The sequence below is a fragment of the Silene latifolia genome, chromosome 9 (assembly GCF_048544455.1).
Source record: "Silene latifolia isolate original U9 population chromosome 9, ASM4854445v1, whole genome shotgun sequence".
NCBI lineage: Eukaryota > Viridiplantae > Streptophyta > Magnoliopsida > Caryophyllales > Caryophyllaceae > Silene > Silene latifolia.
This window is the reverse complement of record NC_133534.1, coordinates 152,135,945-152,156,815: the sequence shown is the minus strand read 5'-3', so window position 1 is coordinate 152,156,815 and position 20,871 is coordinate 152,135,945. Positions and strand designations below refer to the sequence as shown.

Genomic DNA, 20,871 nt, shown 5'->3' with positions numbered 1-20,871 from the left:
TTTCTTCCAAACTACGTTATGGGTTTGATTTTTCCTTAACGGTGAATAAGTGGGCATTTCTTTTGTAGGAATACAACCCAATCAATTTCATTTCAAACATTTCAAGTGTGCAAATAGAAGGACAAGTTTTATGCTTGGAATTCGAATGAAGAAATAAAGGAATATATAAAAAAGTTTATTAACTAAAATATCTGTTTATTCAATAAATAGTAGTATGCCAAAGAATACCAACAATAATAAAATGCTGAAATAATGATAGTTTTTTTAGAAAAGATTCTAAACATCCCGCCTTTTTATTACAACATTAATAAGTAAATAATACTAATAAAAGACATCAGCCTATTCTATTCTTCCATCTTCCCTTTGCCTTTATCATTCTTGTCACACTCTTTGTTGTCTCGGCCTCGAGGTGGGCGCCCTTGCGTTATCTCAGACCTAATAACCAATGGTCTCTCTCGTGGTCTTACCTTACCATTTTTGTCAACCACCATTTTCTCAGCAGGAGGGGCTCTCTTAGGCTTATTCTTTGAATGGACAACTCAAAACCCTGCTTCCTTCACTTCCATAGTGAAGTATTTCTGATTCTCCCTTGTAACTTCGCGTATCTTATAGTGTATCTGCTCATGTTTCCTTAGCTTCTCGCGCTCCTCCAAAGTGCTTACTTTTGCCCACTGGAAATAAGAATCAGACACCCACAAGGAACCTAGGTATATATCATATGTTTCTTTGTGTCCAACGAAGAGTCCATTAGCGACTAAAGTCGGATGTATGTACCAGAGCTGTTTGCGGGATGGTGTTAAGTTTCAGAATCTTCTATCTCAACCCAATTTGTCTCAAGAGCTTTTTCGAGAATATACTGACAATGAATTCTAAGCCAGGAATGCAGATGGAGCGCGTAGGGTCAAGTAATGATACTTCAGTCAATGCTTTCAAGTGCCACCATGGAACGATCTATCTTATCAAGGGTCCACCCTCACCTTTTAGCTTATTCTCCCAATAGTTGCAAACTCGAGTGAAATCAACCATGTCTAGTCTCGTTCTCATCAGAAGGGACCGCGAGAGATATCCAAGCACATCAATTTGGGGCTCGATCAATCGTAACCTCTCCATGAGGCAAATCTGTGAAAGAAGTCCAAAAATTAGGCATCATTGCCTCATGTGGGACCTACGTAAAAAAAATAGAGAAAAAAAACTGAAAGGAAAAAAAACGTACAAAAAAAGAAAGAAAATAAAATATAAAATGAAAATGAAACGAAAAACAAAAGAGAGGCCGGAATTTTTATTTATAAAATAATGGAACTCCCAAGATAAGGATGGCCACGATTTGCCTTCCTATTATCAAATCCAAGCACGATTTCTCCCAAGATCAAGCAAGCTGGACTCTTGCGCAGCTCGATTTGTTCAATAATTGCAAGGAAGCGAGGGTCTCCTCTCATCTCGGAGTCACCATGGCCATTGAAAATGTAGCAATTCAAAAGACAAAACCCAAATGACCTACGCCTCGCGGCATGTGATACGGTGGAGTCCTCTCTATTTATGAAACGGTCTAAAAAAATCAAACATTCTCACTCCCTTGGAGGTCATAAGAAGGTCAACATCGGCTCTAGACAATCCTAGAAAGTCTCTCAATTTATTTTTATACCCTTGGGAGCTAGGAGGCAAAGTCGGTTCTACGTCCCACCCATAAATAGCGGCAATTTCTTCGAGAAACGGGCAAATTTTGCCTCCGGGAGAGGCAAATACATGTAATGATAAGTTCCAATATTCAAGACAAGCATTTAGGAAGCGTTTTATTATTTTTACTTGCTTCAAGATAATGGTCGTCCCAATGTTGAAGGCTTCTATCTCATGTTTTTCGGCATTTGTAAACTCGATTACCCAATTTTTGACTCGAGATTCAAAAGCATCCATTATTGGAGAAATAATTTTTCTTAGATATATGTGATATGTCACGGAATTGTGAACAAATTGTAAAGAAAATAAGTCGTATACATGCCCTATTTATAGTTTCCCGCCTTTCCTAATTTTGCTCAGGAAGAAGTAGGCTGGAGAGATGATGCAGCAAGTGTTGCACCTTTTGGAAGGGTCGCATTTGTAACACCCCTAATTTTCGGCTAAATTAAAATCAATCTTTACGTATAAAACTGGCCAAAATACAGGGATATTATAGTCAATATACAAAGTCTCTTGTTACAAATCCTTTTTAAAATTAAATAATACAAATCGGAATCGAAAACTTTTACAAAGCTTTAAATAAAATCTTCGCTTGCAATAAAATCCTTTTGCACTGCAGGGGAAGTAACCTGAAAATAAATCAGAAGACAGAAAGGACCTACACCCATGACGAGTAGCCCAGAGGGAAAAAAATGTTAGCCGGGGAGCTAAATAACAGATAATGCCTCAATATAAGCAGCTTAATTTTGGCCATGGTGTGGAAACATACACACGTAAAAATAAAAATAAACACGGAGAATAATGAAAACACTCCCCGGTAACTAAACGCAACCTCAAACCTAAACCACAATATTCCTTTAGTACAATACTCATCTCTCGCCACCATAATTAAACAAACCTAACTCATTACTCCGTCTCATAATATAATACTTTAAAGTAACTAGATATCGTATTCTCATTGTCAAACCTAAGCCAAGAACAAGGGGTCAGTGAACTGGCGGATAAGACCGTGAAAAAATATTTTCATCAAAATGTCGATTCCAATCTCGTAAGATATAACTCAATAATCTTGGTCACTCTGGACCGTAAACATAACTCGGCACAGAGGCCCCATAACTCAATACTAGTAACCAATCTCAATTTCAATATCAGTATCGTCAAAGGTTCAAAGAACTGTGCTCAACACTTAGAGTACAAGACTTTAAGCTACTCACCCTATAGCCGAGGTCAAAGGAAACAACAATTTAAACACAATACACGAAAACAGTCTCACCCGAATATCTATTCGTAGGGATTCAAACCGCTAAGAACTTATACCATACATGTTGAATTGAAAAACTCAAACCTCTCGAACACACTGATGCACACACTAATTCATTTGCAATCCCATCTAATGCTACTTTATCCAAGTGACCCTTAAAAATTCACTGCACAATAACAATTCAAGCCTTTCACTTTTATGCGTTTAATTTCCTCCGGCATATTTGCTTTTAAAACAAACTTTATATCATCTCTAATTTCATGTCCGCAAAAAAATTTTAACCCGCAAATAAACTGAACCCATCTCACAAATTAATTAACTTAACAATAAAATAGTATTGCTAGTATATAAATAATATCACATTCATTCTCAATAATATTTTTAAACATATATAACACGTGTAAATAACACATAATCATATAGCCCAGAACAATAAAAATTATAATAGGATCGGTAGAATCGTGTTACCTTAACTTGTGAATAAATATGATAATTGCACAAAAGAGAGTGCTACCCAGTGGAAACGAGTGAGAATTAAATCAGGCGAAGCAAAACCACCAAATATTGTGTATTCTCGACCAAATGGAAACTCATAAATAAATTGGGCAAGCTAATTTCCCCTACTACTAATAGAATAAAAATTCTCTTAGTTTTCCTCCAAAAAGAATCTAACTAAATAAGGTAACAAGTAAAAAAAATCCATTACATTATTATTTTTTAAATTAATATATTCTTATAATTAAACACTAATATTTTTAATTAAAATTCATATTTATGACTTTTTTTTTATTAAAATCCATAATTTATTATGAAATCATTTCCATTTTTATAGATATTATTTTTCATCCGTTACACTCTAGATTACGCAAATCTGTTTCTTATGCAGTCTTTAACATATTATTGTCATCACTTACACCATAAAATTACGTAAATTTGTTTCTTCTATTATCCTTCACCAGTTACACTCTAAATATGGTGTATATTTTAATCGACGTAACAATTTTTATGTATTTTTTTAATTAAAAAAAATTTATTAGTCTAATTATTTGTAAATCGTCTTTTTAAGTGCGTAGTATACTGTTTTTACCTGCTTTTGTTATAAGGTTTATACGCGTTTTGATTAGATTTTACATTTTTACATCACTTAATTGTAATTTAATGTCATAAATTAGTTTCATGCAATGATATAGCATTATAGAGTTAATTTTTGTAGTAAAGTAAAATTGGTTTAAGACAAAAATAACTTAACTTAAAGTGTCTTTTGATGGTAATAAACATTCATTTACTACGTCTTACTAAGATTATATTACTACATTATAACATTAAAGGTACTATTAATTTATGCAATTAATTTAATGAGAATGTCTCTTTATAAAACAAAACTAAAAAATACTGTGTTGTAGCACGTAGATCTACACTAGTTGGCAAATAAGCAAGAAACTATTGATGAATAAGAATTTGGATGAAATAAGTGAGATATTGGAAACTTTTTTTTTTTTGGGTGAAGGGTAAGTATATATTAATAAAAGAATAGGGTATCACAAGAGTTATGAAAGAATACAGTCAATAGGAATCAAAACTAAAGCAGCATTAAGAACAAATTGAGATACTATCTATCCAACTCTGGTCATCAAGCTTCAATGGCTTCACATTCCTATGCTTCCATCTCGTCAAAACCTCATAACAAACTTGATAAACCAATCTCTGTGGGGTAGTCACCTGTTGAAAAAGACGGGCCTGATTCCTAACAGTCCAGATAGAATAAGTAACACCCACATAACATGCACCAGTCAGAAGCTTCTGAAGAGGACTAACAGCACGATTTTTGGAGAACCAGGCTACCATGCCATCCATATTGAAGTGAATATTCAGTTTGTCTTGCAGGAGGAGAATGCAATGCTTGCTGTAAACACACTTGTAAAATAAATGAGGATGAGTTTCAGGTTCTAGACCACAAATGAAACAAGTAGTATCATGCCCCATTCCCATTTTATGAGCCCTATCCAGGGTTAAAAGTCTATTCTGTTGAGCAGCCCAAAAAATAAAGGATGTTTTTGGTACATTCAGAGAGTTCCAACACACAAATCTCCAAGGAACTTTCCCAGTTTTATTTCTGATCCAGTTATAACCAGCAGCAGCAGTATAAGGTTTATCAGAATTCAACCATAAATTGCCCACATATCCTTGCTTAAACTTGTCTTTCACATGGACAATTTTCTTCCAAGACCAGCTACAATCAAGTGGAGGAGAGTAGTCATGCCAAGCAGTGCCTTTCATATACACATGATTAACCCACTTGACCCAAAGGTGGTCCTTTTTAGTGGCTAACCAGGCAGTGTACTTAGCCAGGAGGGCTCTATTCCAAAGCTGAATGTTAGTCAGTCCCAAACCACCTTCTTCCTTAGGGGTACAACATTTGTCCCAACTAACATTAGGAGCTCAAAGATAAGAATCCTTACCACCCCAAAGGAAGTTCCTACAAATGGAATCAACCTTTTTCATAATCCCAGAAGGTAAGAGAAAGAGAGATGCCCAATAGGAATGTAAGGTAGACAAAACTGATCTAACCAGAATGAGACGTCCAGAATAGGATAAATGCCTAGCACCCAAAGCTCTAATTCTAGCCACAATTCTTTCAATAAGCTTCTGACTATCAAACTTAGAAATTTTCTTAGCAGAGATAGGTACACCCAGGTAATTAAAGGGGAGCTTGCCAATTCTAAAACCAGAAATCTTCACAATATCCTCAATAATATCACCAGGAACCCCATTAAAATAAATATCAGACTTGTCTCTGTTGAGGCATAAACCAGATGCAGTAGAGAAGGTAGAGAAGGATCTTAACAACCACATAATAGAGGCTGCATTCCCTTTACAGAACATTAAAAGGTCATCAGCAAATAGGAGATGATTAAGCTTGATGTGTCCACACATGGGATGGAATCTGAAAGTATCTTGTAGGGAAACCACATGAAGAATCCTAGAAAGATATTCCATAACTAGAGTGAACAAAAGGGGAGAAAGTGGATCCCCTTGTCTCAAACCCCTCTTACCTTGAAAAAAACCAAAAGTGCTTCCATTCACATGAAGGGAATAAGAGGGAGAGGAAACACAAATCATAATAAGCTTGATAAAACAAGTAGGGAATTTAAGGGCAATTAACATTTGATGAATAAATTCCCATTCAACTGTATCATAAGCTTTCCTAAGATCAATCTTAATAAGGCATCTAGGGAAGGCAACTTTCCTATTGTAAAGTCTGACTAAGTCCTGACAAATCAACACATTATCCACAATGTTCCTGCCCTTAACAAAACCCCCCTGACTGCAACTAACAATATCAGGAAGAACCATAGAAAGTCTGGAGCAAAGGATTTTAGTAATGCATTTGTAAATGATATTACAACAGGCTATGGGCCTGTATTCAAGCACACTAAGAGGATTCTTCACTTTGGGAATAAGAGTAAGAGTAGTAGTGTTGACCTGTCTAAGAAGTTGTCCTGATGCAAAAAAATCCAACACAGCACCAGTGATGTCTCTCCCAATTATATCCCAGGAGTCTCTATAAAACTGACTGGTGAACCCATCAGGACCCGGGGATTTAGTAGAAGGAATTGAAAAAATACAAGCTTTAACCTCTTTAGGACTGACAGGTTTCAGCAGGATGCTAGTATGATGAGCATTAATCAGATTACCAACCCTCACAGTAGGGAAATGAACAGGAGTAGTAGGAGCATTGACCCCCAGTAAGTTAGAGTAGTAATCCAGAAAAGCTTGTTCAATACCCTGAGGGTCCCTATGGCACTTCCCATCTTTATCATTAATTTGCAAACTTTTATTCTACATTTATCTAGACCTGATTTGATTATGAAAATATCTTGTATTTTCATCCCCCTCACACACCCAAGCAACTTTGGCTTTCTGACTTAGATAGCTAAAATGAGCTTTAGTAAGATGCCTAAACTCATCAGCAGCTATAGATTCAACCTCAAGAGTAGCCAAATTAGTAGGGTCTCTATGCATAGCAGTTTGGAGGTCAAGAAGTCTTAATTTAGCAATCTCAACAACCTTCTCAACATCTGAAAATCTGTTCCTATTAAGTTGTTTCAAAGGACCCTTTAATTTTTGTTGCTTAGTAATCACCTGAAACATCCAGGACCCTGAAACTTTAACACCCCAATGATGCTTAACAATATCCTTGAAATGAGTCTAGTCCCCACATATTAAGATACCTAAATTGTGGCCTCCTCTGTCTGGACACTCTTCTATAACAGACACAAGGGTTATGATCAAATAGCCCCTCAGGGAGAAAGTAAGCATAACAATCTGGGAAAACATTCAACCAGTCAGAATTAACCATAAATCTATCCAGTCTAGAGAACACTCTAGTAGAAGGCTCATGTTTGTTATTCCAAGTAAAGAAGGAACCTTGGGCTTTAACATCCATGACTTCACAATAAGAAACACAATCCCTAAAATCTTCAATGTCACTCCAAAGAACAGGTCTACCAATCCTCTCATTCACATCCAATAGATTATTAAAATCTCCACAAATGGCCCAAGGACCAGAATACACATCCTTAATCCTCTTGAGATCAGCCCAAAGAGACAATATTTCAGTCTCATCATTAGACCCATAAACAGTAGTAAAGAAAAAGGTTGTACCAGAAGCAATTTCAGTAACAGTGGCAGTAATGTGCTGATCAGACATACCAAAAACATGAACATTAAAGAACTGCTCTAACCAGATCAACTACACACGACCACCAGGATGATGTTGAATGTTACTCACACCCTTCCCAGGATGCCCAAAAGTAGCTAGAACCCCAGAACAATCTTGCACTTTTATTTTAGTTTCAACTAAACCATAAAGCCCTACATTATTTTGATAAAGGAATCTCTTTATTTCCAACTGTTTAGCTACTTTATTCATACCCCTCACATTCCAGCAGCCAATATTATCCATTATTAATATTACCTGGTGGATTATCTTGACCCCCTTCCATGTGTTTAGGACTCAATACTTCTGCATAGGTTGGTGAATTATGTGCATCCCCAGTAGTACTCCCATGATGTTCTTGTCTAACCAGAGAGGTGTGATACTGCTACTATGGAAAAAACCAGACTAGGGTATGCTCGTCTTATGATTGAAGTAGAGGTGGGTCAACAATTCCCAGACAGGCTGTATTTTAAGGATGAGAAAAGTTGTGACACCAGTGTGGCAATTGAATATGAATGGAGGCCTGATGTATGCTCTTTATGTAAAGGTATTAGGCATGTTTCTGACATCTGTAAAAAGCCAACTGTGTCTCAACCTACTGTCACTCAGAGAAAAGTTTGGAGACCAGTAGTTAGGGCACCACCTAAAGACATTCACCCTATCAGAGTGCCTTCTACTGCAGTTGCTTCTTCTTCTACTGCACCTACAGTTTCTAGTCCTTTGAGGGAGTCTCCTAGAGTTGCTGCTACTATTACCTCTCCAGATATTGGAAACTTGGAAAATAAGATTGGTGGGTTGGGTAAGCAGCAACGACAAGAAGAAACAAGAAGGGCAAAGGACAAAGCAATTTATACACAGGGTTTAGTTTGTCAAAATACTTCTTATGAAAACAACCGACTTTTTCTTTTGCCAAAATTTTAATGTTTTTCTTTTCCTTAAATATTAAATAATAAAATTTATTTTCAGAAACAATTCGAAAAATTACAATGCATTAAATAATATTATATTTAAAGGGCAAAATATTCGGAGTATTACAATCTTCCCATCTTAACAGAAACTTCGTCCCCGAAGTTTGAATTTATAAAATAAAAAGTAAAACTTTATTGGTATTACAGCAGCTCCTGCTACACCTCTTCCTCGAGGCTGATTCCTGTAAATCAACCGTATTTTCTTTCCTAATTCCTTTTTTGGCTATTATTTCCTATTCCTATTGGGAATTATGTAATATATTCGGATTTTTTGGTGTCTTTCCAAGTTTTTGTCCTATGCACTGCATATTTCCGTGCCGAAACGGGATTTCCATTTCGAGACATTTTTCAACTGCGTGTTTATTTCACATTTCATCTACTGGCCACATTTACCCATTTTATTTTCTTTTTTTACTTTCGGCGTAGCACTCCCATCGTGCGTCGAGTCATTTGTTTACATATCGTCTATTTTAGGGCATTTTTTTGCATTTCACCCATTTTAATGCACCTTTTTGCATTTTGCTCATTTTAAGGCACATTATTAACTTGGTCGAATTTGTGTTTTTGCTATTTAGGCCATGTCGTCATTTTCAAAATAATTATTTTCAAATTCACATATCTTTTCATTTTAAAAATTTTTCAATTGTTTGTATAATTGCTTGTAATCTTTTTTAGTTGCGTGATTTGCTTTTCTTTTTCTTTGTGAATCTCGGTGGCACAACGGCTAAAATATTGTACTGCCAAACCTGTTTGTAAGCTAACCTGCAGGTACAATTCCAACTACATCTAATAGCAGCAAGAAAATGCACGCAACCCATTTTATACACAACAAAAATAAAAATTTATATATACAAGATTCGGGCTCGTGCCAGAGGGCCAGAAATCAAAAAAATTAAAAGCATAAATGTACAAATCTACACGTCACAACGACCGCGCTCAAAAAACAAACGCTCTCGGAGGTCGGTAACCCTCGCCTACGGATGGCGATGTTAGTACCTTGAACATCGAGCTCTCTCTCAAGACCGGTAGTCTCCTCCCGTGACCGTACCAACTCCGCTTCCAGCTCACGCTCCCGCTGCAAATCAAATCAAAATCAAAACAAAAAGGCCAAACGAAATACAAATTTCTATCAAATAGGGGAAGGTTCATACTTGTTCGTCGGAGCCACCAGAGAGTGCCTCAACGGCTGTCGCTTGCAGCCAGTTCACCATCCGCCACAGCTCAACATGTCTTAACGGTGCCACCTGCATTTAAAATAGGTTATATACGTGTTTCATGTTTATACATGTAAATAAAGGAAGGGAAACAAGTTCAAAAAAGGGGTTACCCTCCTCACGACGTGCTGCCACTCGTCAAGACCAGCCTTTGTCACCGCCTCAGGGAAAGGCGGAACCTCTATAAGCACCGTAGTACCAGTTACCCCCTGCATACTCGAACGTCTCAGAGAAAAACGGTGGCTCGACGCCTGTCACTTTGATCTCCTGTCAAGTTCAAATGGTCATCAGCTTCTGCTATGTAAGAGACAAACGAATAAATGTTTCAAGAAAGAAGGATAAATGCTCACCACGATCGGCCATTAAGCCAGCGTTCTCTGAACAAACTCAGCGTACTCCTGGTCCGGAAGCAAGAGGGCGTCACCACTCGACCCAGGTAGGTCTGCCGTCCTCTCCACCTCAAAAGGCTGCCTGAACATCGTCCGAGGAGGATCAATGTGAACTGTGAAAGTGTCACGGAGACACTGACGAGCTAAGCACTCACCCAAGTACCAAACACGCCCCATGGGTGTCACAAGGAGCAGCCTACTCGAGCTTCTAGGCCTCAGCACATCGGCCATGAAGACCGGTGCCCTGTGTAAGCCTCCCAAGGCCTCGATGTCCACTAAAAGAGGTTAGAATAAGGAATAATTTTGAATTTTTGAAATCAAGATGACAGAATAATAATGGAAGCAGAGAATTAAGGAAATTTGCTTACGTAATCAAGCTTCAGAGCGTTGACGTTCCTCCTACAAGTGTTTTAAGAAGACTGTTAGCTCTTATGTCGACAGATGATCCAGTCTCTCACCAAAGGGTACTCTCTGGCCACGTCCTTCTCTCTCGCAGGAGCGAAGCCGGCAAAGTAGGAGTAAACCCAAGCCTTTTGACAAGGAAAAGAATAATGTTATACGATCTTTCGTTTTTCGGTTAAATTATCTTTTATTTTCTAAAATGGATATTCATTCATTTGCGAAGGCTATCTTTCGTTCTTATTATTTCTTTATTCCTATAAAGAATGAAATTTCTCATTCTCATTCTAAATTCTTTAAGAAGGAAAATCTTTAAGTTCAAATGATCATTCTTTTTGCAAGTTCGTTTCTGAGCCTCTATTCATATAAGAGGAAGGATTTTACGAGCCATGATCATTGATTTCATGTTTCGAGTTATCTAATTTCATTTCAAGTCATTTCAAGATTTCGAGTTCTATTTCAAGTTGTGATTAAAATAAAGCAAGTGAAATGAGAAAGGAAAAGTCGTACCTCTAAGATGAGTCCTGGACCAATAACAGGGCAGGTCCCTCTCTCGATCAGCTTAGGACGGAGCATGGCCCTCATGTACCGAGTGAGGACCACAAAACTTGGAGTAACCTAGTCCTGACGCCCTAACCCACTCAAGTCAGCAAGGTGTGATAGAAGCTTCGTCGACAGCCTCTCGCCCTTGTCTCCAAAGTAAATGGAGGACAAGAACCACCAAAGCCACAACCAATCTCTCTGCTCAGTCGTGCACGGAGGAGGATGCACGTGTCCACCCTCGGAGACATCTGCCCCCTCGCAGGAATCTTACCATCAAAGTAATCTTTGATGTAAGAGCTGGGAACAAGTTCGGTTACCCTAGCCGCAGCCTTGGACAGGTTCCAACCCATCAACACCCTTGCATCAGCCAAGTCCACTCGCATGACCACTTGAGGCCAAACTATCGGCTCCTCTCCACAAGGCAAGCCTGAAATCATACCAAAATCTTCCAACATACCCCAAATTTCAACAAATGACATGTGTAATAAAGACGTCGTGTCCCAGAAACGGTCCAAGAAGGCGCGGATGAAGCACATGTTAGCCCAGATCTTCTTCCTTTTAATCTCGAGCCAGCTCCTCACTAAAGCACCGTAGGCGCTTTAGTTAATGATCATCTTCTCTTCCTCCGACAACTTCTCAAAGGCATCCATCATGGTTTTATACCCCGAGAGGGATCTCATGTTGCTAGCTTCCTGCAAGTTTTCGAAGTATTCCTCACATTTATTTTCAAGAAATGCAAAGAAGGAGAAAACGAAGAAAGTCAAGCTGAAAATTCAAAGAAAGGGTTGCTTACCATATTCCTCGCCGTGCGATTTGACAAGTGACTCTATGCAGCCTAAATGTGATGCCGACCATCCTATTTCTCAGCCCACAATGGAGCTCGGACAAGCTGATACCCACCTCTCCTCGAGTTTGCCCTCCTGGGACTTCCTCTACCTCTTCCACATCACCACCTTCCGGAAAACCCGTATGCAGCACAAGGGCCACACTAGGGTGAAAGTCTAAGTCCATGGGATTATCTCGTCCCGAAGTCGAAGGTATATCCTCTGCAAAACAGTCCAAAACAGGGCAATGAGAGGTCGTTTGAGGCCAGGTTTTTAGCTCATTTTCAAGCATATTTCCTAGCAAGTCGATATACATGTACAAGTCACATTCCTACCTGTATAAGTAAGGCCTAATATTGACGGTGAGTCAATATTTCAGCAGCATTTCTTTGTATAAGCTTAGTCTCTGCGAAAAAGTGTCTCGGAGGCGTTATCGCAAACTGATATTTCGACATGATAGCAAGCTTACCCATAATCAAAGGATTCCAAAACATCAAGTTTCGTTTATTTTCGACATATTTTGGGTTATTTTCGAGTCTATAAGGCATTTCTAGCATGAAACCGTCTTATTCTAGCCTAGAATCCTATATGATTGATTAAATTTCGACGTGAACATATGTTTGTGCTCCTAGTATGGCTAATTACACATTTCTAATCTCAATTTCACAAAGCAAATTCATTTGGTGCTAATGCCCTAAATTTTCGATTATCTAAGCATATAGACCCTAAATGTCTACCTCAAGTTCAAGCTACAAACGTAAACAAAATCAAGAGCAAGATGCATACATGGATTAGTCATGATTTGTGGCGGGTCTTGGTTGATTTTAATCAGAATTGATGAAGAATTTTTTAGTTTTGAGTAAAGAAAGAGTCAAAAATTTTGTTTGAAATAGAATGAGGAAACTCGCGCTGATTTTCTATTTTACTGCACCTGGACAAGCTCAGGAGAGAACGCGGCAAATGCTGCTCCTCTTCATGGAGTTCTAAATTGCCGCCCCTCTTCCTCAGCCAGTTTGGTGAATGTAGGAAGTGGACGGGCAGAGAGAAGAATAAAAGAGTTGCATTCAGAATGAGATCATAAATCCATATAGTTGTAAATACCCTGTATCCGTAGAATCTCCACAAACACTCGATGATTATCGGACTACAACATGTCTCGCAATCGCAACGTCTAATCGGCATTCAGTATGACGGTTCGTCAGAAAGATCGAAAAACAGTTTCGAAAATAAATAAAAAATATCTCAAAACTTTTAAAAAATTCCTAGAATGTTTTATACACGTCGATGGCATCGAAATGACATTAATTAGAGAAAAATCTGACTCCGAGCCTAAACCCGACTCAAAATTCGAATCCCGACTCAACCTATAATATCCCAAATATTTCAAATTAGTATATTTTTATATTACCAGATTTACTCTAGTTTTTTTTGTAATAAAAACAAAAGTAGTCTCTTTTAATTCCTAACTAGTTTTGGGACCCGTGAAAATCACGGGTTTTTTTGTTTTAAGTTTCTTTGTTGGGTTTAATTCCGTAATCCTTTCTTTCGATTTTTCATTTTTCCCGTTTTTGTCCATTTTGGAGGCCCAATTAGTTTTATTTTTTTGTCGTTATTTTCTCCTTTTCTGCTTTTTGGTTGATTATGACTTATGAGAACTAACCCGGTTTTGAATTTCCGCTTTCATTTTAAAATTTGGTTGTATCTCTGTCGGTGAAACTAACACAAAACAACAGTCGTTCTTCATTTTTGCTCTCTCTCTATTGCTAGTCCCGTTTTTTGCCTGAACTGTAGATCTCGTCAAGGTTAAATTGTCGTCATTCGGATCATTTGGTCAACCATTTTATGCTCTTCCCCGCCATCCCCAGTTTAGATCATGGTATTTGTTGAGATGCATGAATAATTAATTAAAAGGTGAATACATTAATAGTTTTGTATGCAATTATGTCAAAATTTATGAATACCAATTTATAACTACCAATAATTCATGAGACTTCTATATTATAAAATTGGTTTAATAGTGTTAGTTAATTTGCTCCAAAGTTTAAATTGTAATAAACAAAGAGAAATGTAGTAAAATACGCATTTGTAACTCATCTAAGTTGGCAACAAAACTAATTCTTTTTTTTTTTGTATATTCATGGAAATTATTTTCTCTTACTTTTTCTATTTACAACCAACAATCTTAATATCGATGATTTACAACAATTGTGATTTGAGAATTTAAGTTGGGATAATAGAGAAAAATTAATAGTGAGAGGGTTAAAATTTCCAAAATTCATAAGGTACGAAATTGGCCATTTATAGAATATGAAAAGCTAATAAAAACAAACAACAATAAGGACTAATATCCACCATATTTGTAGAGTAAGAGTCACTTATATATATATATATATATATATATATATATATATATATATATATATATATATATATATATATATATATATATATATATATATATATATATATATATATGAATGATAAACATATAAATATCAATTAATATCACGAAGTCAAGTTTACAACAAATCTCACCTTGATGAAAATTTAATCACCAATTTATGTTTCAAAACTTCATTAAAAATACAAATACTTTGACTTAAATGGCAAGACATTGTTTATAAAATTGAATATTTAACATAAAATGTATTCGAAAATTAAAAACCAAGTTCAAAGAATAGGAAACCATAAAGCTATAATAAACCAAATGTGTTAGATTGGAAGTCATGAATAAGGGAATGAAAGTTACAAGAGCATAAACCATCAGTTCATAGACTATACATCTGAGGTAGTACCTCTTATTGTTTATTTTCCGAGTTTTATTTTAAAGTTTTTGAGTTCTGCTTTAGTATAAAGTTTTTGAGCACATTTACTAAAACATTACACTAAAAAAATATAATATTGCTCAAAAACTATATTTATAAATGGTAATATGCTCAGAAAAAATGTGTATATGCTCAAAAACTACAAGGTCTAAGGTACTACCTCAGATGCGTAATCCTTTTTCTCATAAACCATCACCTAAATTAATTTCTCACATATATAATAAGAAAATACCCTTAGTTGATGTAGTCATTTGTTATCATAGTTTGAGAATTGTTACACTTTCGCATTGTTACAATGGAATTTTAAGTAGAACCTTAACATGAATGTATGCACATGTTTCTGCTTAAACGAAACTCACAAAATTTAGCATTTGTTAGTGACAATCAAATTAATCAAACCAAAAATATTAACCTAATTGAGGGCCAAATGGATCAAATGCTTAGTTGCAAGTGTCGAAACTCTTGAGGCAAGTAAACCTGAAAATCCAAACACTTTTATTAGTAACTTAAAATCTCATATCTACAATACACCAATTAAAAAAAACTAATTAATACAAAAAAATTATATATTGAACTGTAAAATCATACTATATTGAATATTAAAAAATTTTAAATGATAAATATAACTTCGCCAACCTAAATTAGCATATGGAAATATAAACATATTAATTAAAAAAAAAAACTAATAAACGAAAATATTGGCAAAGAGAATATGATATTGAAAGAGGGAGAAAACTTGTATATTTATAAATTTTTTAAGACATTAAAGTTTGGGTACGCCTCTTCCTCTTCGCCAATATTAAAACATAAAAATGAGTAAATTAATTATATGAATTTATGAGATTAAAATTTGTCAAATTAATATAAAGATTCTTTAACTATGTGATTATTGAGTTTTTAATTAGTTTTCCATTCTCTTGAACTTCTACTAATGTAAATACATAATTAAACAATAGGTAAAGATGGAAGATGGAAGTTTATGTAGACATAAGTAAAAAGCGTTTAGTGCTAGCATGAGATGATGTCACATGTCCTTTATTTAGATGCTCTACATACTTTTTTTTTATATTATTGTATGTATAGATGAGTGAATTAAATTAATGTTGTGTCACAATAAATTATTTTAATGTCACATTGTGGCTGAATAGAATCCTAAACCAACGGCTGCGTCGAGGGGACTCTCTGAGCTGGCTATCTTCGACAACTGTGTGAAGGTCAAATTGGGGGAAGATGATATTTTGGAGGTTGTGTAGGTAGTAAATTCATATGGGTTGGCTAAAAGAAGCTAGATTAGAGGGGATTAAGAAGGTAAGAAAAGGGGTGTTAACAAATGACGGGCAAACATGGTATATGTCGATTGTGGGTAGGCAACGATAGCTAGGTCGACTGTATGTGAAGGTGGTGACGTGAGATTTTTGTAATGCAAGGTGACATTTAGTTCATGTCTACGTGTCTTTTAAGGTGGTGACGTGGGATTTTCGTAATCCAAGGTGACATTTAGTCCAGGTCTACGTGGCCTTTAATGGTTACCCTTTTAATAATATTTATAGATGATAGAGGATGGTGTGAGTGGAAAACATGTCTGCGTGTCAATAGTTAGAGGCTGACGTTTACATAGAATGTCCTACGTGGCTTTTTACAAGCCTACGTGGCTTTATCTAGGTGAAGTTTATTATTCATTTTAGGGGAGGCTTTTAATTATATTTTATAGATGTCATGTAATAATAAATTGATAATCCATGTCACATTAAAAATATGCAACATTACATTTAAATATGTCACGTCACATTAAATTTTAATCTAGGTGGCTTTTTGGATCCTACGTGGCTTTGTCTGGGTGGCGTTTATTTGTCATTTTAGAGTAGCCTTTTAATTATATTTTATAGATAAGCCCACTTGCATCCTTATTTCCCAATAGATACTACTTTCCAAAGTCCTACTTTTATTCCTATATATCCACCGTAAGGAAAAAAAAAACAAAAAAAACCTAACCCCATCTTATAATACATTGTTCCATATATCTCTACTGCCGTCATAACTAATCTCTTTATTCCTCATCTTACCTATTTCTAGTTTTGTCATCACATGACCACTTAGCGATCAATTGCTTTGGGCTTGTTGTTATCCCATCGTCGTCTTCCTTGCTCCCTTGCTAAATTCTCAGTTGTGGATCAAATTATTTGGAGTGTCTCATGAGTTTATTGTCTGCGATTTCACTGAAAAGGTAACACGATTCTACCGATCCTAATATTATTATTATTGTTCGGGGTTATATTCTTACGTGTTATTTAATGTACTTGAACGGATTATTTGTAGCGTAATTATTGTTACTCAAATTATTTATAATACAAGTTATTATATTTTCAATTGTTAAGTTAATTGTTGGGACATGGGACGAAGATCAGTGCGCTAGCTAGCATTAGATTGTTCATGCATCGAAGGAGGACTTAAGGTTTTGTCGTGTTGGACTAGGTTCACAAAGAAGCTAAGGTTATATAATTATGGTAATCAATAACGGATTTTACGTGAATTACCAAGTTGGGTTTAACAATTGATAATTTATGAGATTGTGTTTTATGTGTGAGGTATAAGTGATTATGGTGCATATGTCATACACGTTGAAAGGCACTAAGTTAAGATTTGGATTATGAAATTTTGTATTGTGTTTTTTTGCCGTCGATATTTTTGACCTTGCCTAGTGGGTGAGTAGCTTAAAGTTTTACTCTAAGTGTTGAGCACGGTTCTTCGAACCTTTGACAATATTGATATTGAGATTAAGATTGGTTACTTGTACTGAGTTAAGGGGCCTTTGTGCCGAGTTATGCTTACGGTCCAGACTGACCATTGTTATTGAGTTATGTTGTGAGTTTGAAATTGATATTGAGATGGAGATATTGTTTCGCGGTCTTACCGCCAGTTCACTCACCCCTTGTCCTTGCAGTAAGTACACCATGCATCTGATGTACTACCCCCAATTTTATAGTTTCTGAGGAATATATTAGAGTTTTTAAGTTTTACAATAAAGTTTCTGAGTTGATTTACTTAAAAGTTAAACTCAAAAAATTACAACAAAACTCAAAAACATTACATATAAGTCTAGTTAAATTTAAGTTTTGACGGATAAAAAAAAAAATTAAAATATAACTTATAAATTATAGTAAACTCAGAAAAAATACAAAAATACTCAAAACAAGTAAAGTTTGAGGTCATAAGCTCAGAAAAAATACACATATGCTCAAAAACAAATATATCAGAGGTAGTACATCCGATGTATGTTCTCTTTTCTCCTTGTCCTTGGCTTAGGTTCGACGATGAGAATACGATATTTAGTTACTTTGGAGTACTATATTATGAGACGGAGTAATGAGTGAGACGGAGAAATGACTGAGATGGAGTAATGAGTTGAGATTGAGTTAATTATTGGGATGAGAGAGTCTATTATATTATGGAGTAAGTTTGAGTTTGAGTTTAGTTATCGGGGAGTGTTTTTACATGTTTGTGTGTCCTTGCCTTGACCAAAATTAAGCTGCTCCTAGTGAAGTACTAGTTTGGATGTCCGTGCGTTGCAACGAGGTAATTAACTTAGTAACAAAAAAATGGTTATAAGGTCTTAATATTCACATCTTATGTCTGATCATTTATTTAGATATTATCAAAACTCAAAACATCTTATTTAAGAGACGCAAAAGTTGTTGGGTTTATATCTAAGTTCCAAGGATGCCTCATATTTATAATAATAAGACCAGCACATCTTATGTTAATCTTTCGATGTGGGACAATTCTATAATTTTTATATAATCCTACATTATTTTTCAATGTGGGACAAATAACATGCTAAGAAATACACAATTTTATATATGTACAAATTATATGAAATCTATACGCTAGTGATAGCATTTTTACCTATAAATACCCAACTATTCACCTCATTTCATAAGGTGAAAAAATTTGAAGAAAAACTTGGTCTTTGAGGGTGTAAAATTTCGGTTTATATACTACACTTAGAGACCATTTTTCCTTCTTATTTTTATTCATCTTTTCATCCTAACAACACATATAAAATTAACTAATAATATTATCAAAGTAATAATATTATTTAGTACATCAAATACAAATTACAAGGTTACTACTAAATTTACCTAGTTAGTATTTTAGTAGTATTTTGGGTTGAATCTTAGGTCCCACCTTAGGAGATTACCTACTTTGGTAATTAAGATGTTGGAGGATCATCCTTGTTGTATTATCTCAAGAACAACATCAAGGAAGGAGTCCTTGAGTTGTGCCCAAAACTTGCCTTATACAATGTAAGGAACTTTTGTCTTAAGATGGTTTAATATCATCTTTTATACTTTTATTTGCATGCATGTAGATTTAGACCATTTTAAATTAATTTGTAATTTTAATATCATAAGATGAGTATTAATATGGTCTAAATAACTAGCACATTGCACGATCCAAAGGGCATGCGACGGTAAGCATAAGTACTAAATGGGCAAGTAAATGTTGTTTTGGATTGATCCTCGGGGTGTATGGGGATTTGAAAATACCCGGAGTACCCGTCCAAAAAACAATAGTACTCTTTCCCTCCTAACCTTTCTATCATTTGATCTAGAAAGAGTTGGGGGAAATGGTCCTTCAAAGTGACTTGGTTGAGGCGGCGATAATCGATACACACCCTCCATCCCGTTTGTAAACGGGTGGGGATCAATGCCCCTTTGGTGTTTTTTATTACCGTCACTCCCCCTTTCTTAGGCACGACTTGAGTAGGACTTACCCATTGGGAATCACTAATGGGGTAGATGATTCCCATTTGAACGAGCTTGATTACCTCTTCTTTCACCACCTCCATCATAGGTTGATTGAGTCTCCTTTGCGGTTATCTTACGGGCTTAGCTTCTTTCTCCAACCGGATCTTGTGCATGCAAGTACTTGGGCTTATCCCCTTAATGTCAGTAATGCTCCACCCAAATGCTCCTTTGTGTTTCTTGAGCATGCTCACCAATCTTTCCTCTTGGTCAATTTGGAGTTGATTTGAGATGATTAAGGGTAGTGTGTCATTCTCCCCAAGAAAGATGTATTTTAGATGACTTGGGAGGGTCTTGAGGTCACATTTTGGGGGTTTTATTATAGAAGGGAGTGGTCTTTCAAGTGAGGCATCAAGGGGAATGAACTTGGAGTATCTAGGATTTGTCTTTAAGCAAAGCAAATATTCGCGGAACAGGGGATTTTGCAGATTGTCGTGGGGCTGGCAGACTACTGTGGCAGACTGCGGTTTGTCCGGCAGACTGCCGTGGCAGACCGCGGTGGAGTTTGGCAGTCTGCAAATATCCCTGATTTCGACCTCTTCCTTTTCCATTTGGTCATCTTCAAGGGTTATTTCCTCCTCTAAGTTGTTGACATAATCCTGCACATCATTTGGCAACACAACACGCAGGCCTTCTTGCTCCAAATCGTTAGTAAGGGCAACCTCAAGAGGGTTCCTTTGACATAAATTATATACTTGTGAAACAATTGGGTCAATGATATCCAAGAAATAACATGAATGTGAATCGCTAGGTTGTTTCATGGCATCATATATGTTGTAGGTGAGTTTCTTTCCATCAAATTCCATCGTGAGGTTTCCGTTAGACACATCAATCTTGGTTTTTGAGGTTTTCATGAAAGGCCTCCCCAAAAGAATCGGAGTGGCCCTCGAGTCAGCTTCCATGTCAAGAACATAGAATTTGGCCGGAAAGGTTAAGTGATCTACCTCTACCAACACATCCTCCACCATTCCCTTTGGGTATATGCTTGAGCGATCCGTAAGTTGGATCACTACATCGGTTTTTTCAATGGTGGAAGTCCCAAGGTCTCATAGAGGGCATAGGGCATAACATTGATTGATGCACCAATGTCTAACATAGCATGAGTGAAACTCTTGTCCCCAATAGAGCACGGTATGGTGAATATTCCCGGGTCGCCACACTTTTTGGGAAATGATTTTTTAAATATGGCGGAGACATGTTCACTTACCCGTACTCTTTGGGTTCCCTTACTTGGGCTTCTCCTAGGTGT

General features: G+C 36.3%; 1 protein-coding gene across 1 annotated transcript; it reads right to left on the bottom strand.

Annotated features, from left to right (window-relative positions):
• Positions 1-4,525: 4,525 nt before the first annotated feature.
• Positions 4,526-7,901, bottom strand: LOC141601764 (uncharacterized). Its single transcript, XM_074422067.1, has 5 exons — positions 7,728-7,901; positions 7,212-7,634; positions 6,839-7,078; positions 5,429-6,775; positions 4,526-5,335 (listed from the first exon to the last, which is right to left on the bottom strand). The coding sequence occupies exons 1-5, from the start codon at positions 7,899-7,901 to the stop codon at positions 4,526-4,528; spliced, it is 2,994 nt and encodes a 997-aa protein (XP_074278168.1).
• Between the last annotated feature and the right edge of the window lie 12,970 nt (positions 7,902-20,871).

Bases quoted from the DNA above. Each gene is read 5' to 3' on its own strand.
- LOC141601764 (XM_074422067.1), bottom strand. From the start codon at position 7,901: ATGGATAATATTGGCTGCTGGAATGTGAGGGGTATGAATAAAGTAGCT. The intron at 6,776-6,838 runs GTGTGTGAGGGG...AGATAAATGTAG, and splicing joins AGAAAGCCAAAGTTGCTTGG to AATAAAAGTTTGCAAATTAA. The intron at 5,336-5,428 runs GTTGATTCCATT...TGTACCCCTAAG, and splicing joins CTTCTGGGATTATGAAAAAG to GAAGAAGGTGGTTTGGGACT.